Source organism: Quercus robur, chromosome 1 (assembly GCF_932294415.1).
Source record: "Quercus robur chromosome 1, dhQueRobu3.1, whole genome shotgun sequence".
NCBI lineage: Eukaryota > Viridiplantae > Streptophyta > Magnoliopsida > Fagales > Fagaceae > Quercus > Quercus robur.
In genome coordinates, this window is record NC_065534.1 from 10,481,968 (window position 1) to 10,487,660 (window position 5,693).

The 5,693-nt window shown below is 32.1% G+C and overlaps 1 protein-coding gene across 1 annotated transcript; it reads left to right on the plus strand.

The window, feature by feature from the left end:
• Positions 1-2,091: 2,091 nt before the first annotated feature.
• LOC126720101 (peroxidase N-like) lies at positions 2,092-5,417 on the plus strand. The gene is made up of 4 exons (XM_050422535.1): positions 2,092-2,403; positions 2,866-3,048; positions 3,480-3,645; positions 4,726-5,417. The coding sequence occupies exons 1-4, from the start codon at positions 2,188-2,190 to the stop codon at positions 5,145-5,147; spliced, it is 987 nt and encodes a 328-aa protein (XP_050278492.1). The 5' UTR covers positions 2,092-2,187; the 3' UTR covers positions 5,148-5,417.
• Positions 5,418-5,693: the final 276 nt, after the last annotated feature.

Genomic DNA, 5,693 nt, shown 5'->3' on the forward strand with positions numbered 1-5,693 from the left:
AAAAATTTTAAAAAAAATAAAAGGTTAGCTTTACAATAACGTGGTTCGGATAATTCTATGCTTTAATGTTAAGTACTTAAATCTACTATCAACCGCGTTCCAAATCTCAAAAACACCATATTCATAAGTTCTCACAAATACAAATCAACTCAAATCTCCAAAATATTCACAAGACAAAAGCTATCTTCACTCTTCAGTCTCTTCCACACACAAAAGTTACACAAATATATAGGGACTGCCCCCACGGATACTTAGTTTCATACCAATGTGGGACTAACACTCTTAATGAGAATTAATATATCCTGGTGGAGTACAAAGATATTGATTATTGACGCTGATTGATCAACAACAGTCGTCAAACCAATGGGTATTGGGTTGGTCGTGAGGTTAGCATTAGGCATGAATGAGATTTTCGTGATCAATTGGGTAGTCAAAGGCCGTCGATGGGCAAGTTGGATCAAATCTAAGTCTAAGTTGTTAGAGCACATCATCAACCCACAATTGCTAAGGCAAATATGTGAGGGGTGTGCAACCGACCCACTTTGGTCTATTTTGGTTAATTTGGTCCACTTCGACTTATTTGATCCACTTCTTTAAATTTTAAAGTAAAGAATTTTAAAGATCGGGTAATTTATTATATATAAGTCATCAAGCCGAACCATGTTAATTCACTTATTTTTTCATTCTCTCTCTACATCATTTTATTTTAACCCCTTAGATTTAGTCTCGATGATTTCTGTGTTAAATTAGGTTATTTATTGGGAATTCAAGTGATAGTCCAATGATAATAATATTCTTCTATGATTCGAATCCCACTTCTCTTTCTCCCCCACTATCTGTCGTGTAATTCATTATTTATATCCTTCACTTCACTCAGGAGGATATCTGTACCTTGTTATGCAATGATTTCAAATAAATGTTCAAGAGAGCCATGATCTACATCATTCTCATTTCGTATGTCACGGGCCTCATGGCAGCTATTAGGTGATGGTTCATCTAAATGTCAAAACCTAACTAGTACGTACTGGGTGTGTGACGCATATATGGACAACCAAGTAAACATTTTGTATCATGGTTAGTTGTTCAATCAAAATGTCAAACCACAGATAACAATTTTAAAATCAACATCTCTAATTGGGTACTATGGAATATCCTAACTAAGGTTAATAAATTCCATAAATAAGATAAGACAAGATATGGTTAATTAAAGCATTAAAAATGAGGGGCCAAAATGAAAATGGTTAAATAAATTGAATGAACTAGAAAATGGAGTAAAGATGCAAAAGAGAGAGAAAATATTAAGGTTATGTCATTACGTGGTTTAACTTGGCGGCCTATATCTATGGTGTAAACCCTTAGACAGCTAAATCTCTATTATGTGATGAAGTATATTACACAAAAAACCCTAATATGGTATATATATATAACATCTGTCGGCCTATATCCACAGTGTAAACCCTTACATAACTACATCTATATTATGTGATGAAGTATATTACACAAAGAACTCTAATATGGTATATATGATATAAGAGCTATAAGGTCTAGAGTTAGCCCCTAGATTAACTTTTTTTTTTTTTTTTTTTTTTTGAGAATCAGCCCCTAGATTAACTTAATTTAAACCAAGTCTGGCATATTGAACCAATGCACAATAAACCACTATAAAATTATCTTTACTAAAACCCAGAATGCTAATACCAACAAAATTTAAATCTTAAACATTCTTAATGCACGCATATCTAAATCGTGCACCCAAGTGGTGGCAAAAAGCTTGAGCTCTTCCACAAGCACTAATGCTTCTGACTGTGTTTTGATTCATGAACTTGCATGAGAAGGTCATTTTCTATGCAATCTGATAACTATGAACCCACTACTCTTTCAATTAACTATCATGTCGGTAATATTAAAACTACTAATCTCTTTAGATTTATTTAAGTATCAATTTCATCGTAGTCTTGAATTCAGGCAGACATTATCTGCAGCAGCCATACATCATCAGCACTTATAAAGTAACAACATATCAATTTTATTATAATAGATTATAAAATTGCTAATTCTCTCATTCTCTCGGCTATAAATTAAGCCTGAAAGATATTGCATGCCTCAAAGCCTTAACACTTACATTAAATTATCTTTCTGAGTTCTTTGCATCCCTTAACTACTTGTGTGGAAGCTATTAAAATAACCATGAAGAAGTCTAATAGCTTCTATGGTTATTCTTTGATTCTGGCTTTCTTTATGTTGTTCCTTGCTGCAAGGTCTCAACTTAATACAGATTTTTATAACACATCATGTCCAAATCTTCTCACTATTGTGAGGACACAGGTGCAAAATGCTATTAAGGTTGAAACGCGTATGGCTGCCTCTTTGCTTCGGCTTCACTTCCATGATTGCTTTGTGAATGTAAGTTCAAGCATCAATTTTTTTTTTTGTCTACACTTAATGGCCATCAAATTTGTTCTGTCATTTGTCTATATAGACTATATTTCTTGACTTTTAAAGGTGTTTTTACCATATTTTGCTTGTTTCATGAGAAAGATAGCCCTAGGTCATGAAAGGGTTTATAATTTTTAAGTAATGAGACTAATTTATTCTATGAAAAGCTGAAGAATTCAGCGAAACCTCTCGATTAATGCTTGTCAAATTAAGGAGTTTTTCATTTCTAAAAAGGATATCAACAAGGACACTCAAAGTATTCCTTGCTACTCTTATTTATCCCTAAAGTACTTTCTTTTAATACATTAGAAGTGAATATGCCTATGAAGCCACTCTTTCATATTTTTAACTTGCTTTTGTGTTTAAATTAAGGGCCTCATTGTTATATCACAAATAATTAGGAAAACTTTCTTTACTCTTAATGCATAGGGTTGCGATGGATCAATACTATTGGATGGAAGCGATGGTGAGAAGTTTGCTCTACCTAACTTAAACTCAGTTAGAGGATTTGAAGTTGTGGATAATATCAAAAGCTCTGTGGAGAGTGCATGCCCTGGTGTTGTATCATGTGCTGATATACTAGCTATAGCTGCCCGAGATTCTGTACTCTTAGTAAGTTTACATCCTTTTTTTCTCTAGTTGACATGTATAAATGATCACTATTCACTAGTAGAATAATATATACAATTTAATATTTGGTAGCAACTTTAGGTTAAAGATAATGAAATAGAGGTCATTTATAAGTTTCACCCTTTTTTTTAGAATTATAGAGTTAAGAACATACATAGCCAACTCTAATTACTTTGTTAAGGTATCCCTTGTCATCCCCAAAATTGTATTACTAAGACTTAGTTGTCATTGTCGTTGTATATAGTTGCATTTACATGCTAAACAGCTAATTAGAATCAGTAAAATAACATTAGGGAATATTTAATGTTGAAGGAACTTCAAGTACACACTAAATTACCACACAAAACAAGTCTTATGAAATCTTAGTTCAAAATTATCTTTCAACATTTATCATGTTTTTTAATGGCTTGCAGAGTGGAGGACCAATATGGAAGGTTCTGTTGGGCAGAAGAGATGGACTTGTGGCAAACCAAACGGGAGCAAATAATGGGCTTCCTTCTCCATTTGACAACTTGGGTAATATCACTCTTAAGTTTGCAAATGTAGGTCTCAATGTCACAGACGTGGTGTCCTTATCAGGTACTTAAATTTTGCATAAATTACACTATAAATTTAACTAACATAACATGCCATTGAAGCATGTTTAGCAAAAGTTCTCTCAAATTCACCAAACTAAAATTGCCTTTATAAATATAAGGGTAAAATGTCATTTTTTTTTTTTTAATTTATCCCTCAAATATGGGGTATGCATTGCTAGGTTTTAGTTTCTTAATTTTCAAATGTTTAATTTTGATCTTTCAAAATTTTAAAATATAACAATTAAGGGCTCGTTTGGTACATGTATTTAAAAACTAAAAATTGTTATTTGAAAACATGTATGAAAATACGTGTGAATGAAAAAGTGTGTAAAAATACGTGTAATATTGTTTAAAAACTGAAAATTGTTGTTTGAAAATACAAACCAAACACCCCCTAAATCATTGCACCCATTTTTCTATTTAGGTGGCTAGTGGAATGTTAGAGCACCCCCATAATAAGGGATCCCTATATTTAAGGAACTAAAACCAAACCAACCTTTAAAGGACTAAATTCGAACAAAAATGCAAATAAGAAATGAATGGAAAGCAATAAATAAATGAAAAATAGACAAAGGGGTCAAAACAAAATGGTTACATTTTAGTGGGTTCCAGTTAGTTTAACTGGTAAAGTTTTTTATGGTTGAATTAGAAATCTAAAATTCAATTCCCGTCTACACCAAAAATTAATTGATGCCTTGATCTAATAAGCGGACATCATATGTTGTAACTCTTTAAAAAAAAATGGTTACATTTTAAAGTTTGGAAGACCAAAATCAAATATTTTAAAATGATGGACCAAAATCAAACAAAGTCCATATTAAGAGAGCAAAAATACAGTTTACCCTACCTTTAATTATTATTTTCATTTTCAAAATTTTTATATGTTACTCTCTCTTATAAATTATAATATCAAAATTTTCCTAAAATTATTTATTTATAAAAACTTTAAAAACATCTATTAACCAGACCCTTCTTTAATATGGCCAACCACTGATAATTTGTAATCACACATATACATATCCCTCTAACATTCATTTACCGTTTTTAGATGTTTATATTTTTCAATCGATGCATTGTATAGGAGGTCATACGATTGGACAAGCTAGGTGTGCCGTCTTCAGCAATAGGTTGTATAACTTCTCGGGACCAGGCATTCCGGACAGTACTTTGGATACGAATATGTTGTCCGATTTGCAAAATTTATGCCCAGTGAATGGTGATGGAAACAAGACAACATTCCTGGATCGAAACTCAACTGATTTGTTTGACAACCACTACTTTCAGAACTTGCTTAATCAAAAGGGCCTTCTTGGTTCTGACCAAATTTTATTCTCTAGTGACGAGGCCAAAACCACAACCCAAAGTTTGGTACAAAGTTACAGCACTAATCCTAGTCGTTTCTTTGCTGACTTTCTTAATTCCATGATCAAGATGGGAAATATAAGTCCACTTACTGGGTCCAATGGAGAGATCAGAAAGAACTGTAGGGTTGTGAACTCATAAACTGTGCAGAACACAAGAAGGATTTAATGGAGGAAAAAACAATATATATATATATATATATATATATATACACATATGTGTATGTGTGTGTACACTAAAGTCTGCTACTCGGTATATGGTCAGTGTAGTCATGTATCATTGGGCCTTGTTTTAATTCTCTATAGTGTGGTTTTATTGCTGTTTTTTTCATTACTATAGTTCGAAATGTATCTTAAATAATTTGGGATATGTAATGCAAAATAGAATGAAGGCTTGAAAATCAATTTATAACCGGTGTCTATAATCCAGTAGCCAATGATTTTCCATTTAATAACTATACAGAGAAATTGTAACATCTCACATCTTCAGTTTTTATGGCAGCAAAAGTTCCCATTCCAAATATCATTGAAATTTTAAATTAGGATAAATCGCATTCACACCAACAGTAAAATCTTTTTTTTTTTTTTAAGTTGATGTGTGAATATACGTAGTTTGGCTAATTCGATGCTTACATATAACATTCAACCGCATTCATAAACCTCACATATATAAAATAATTCAGTTAGT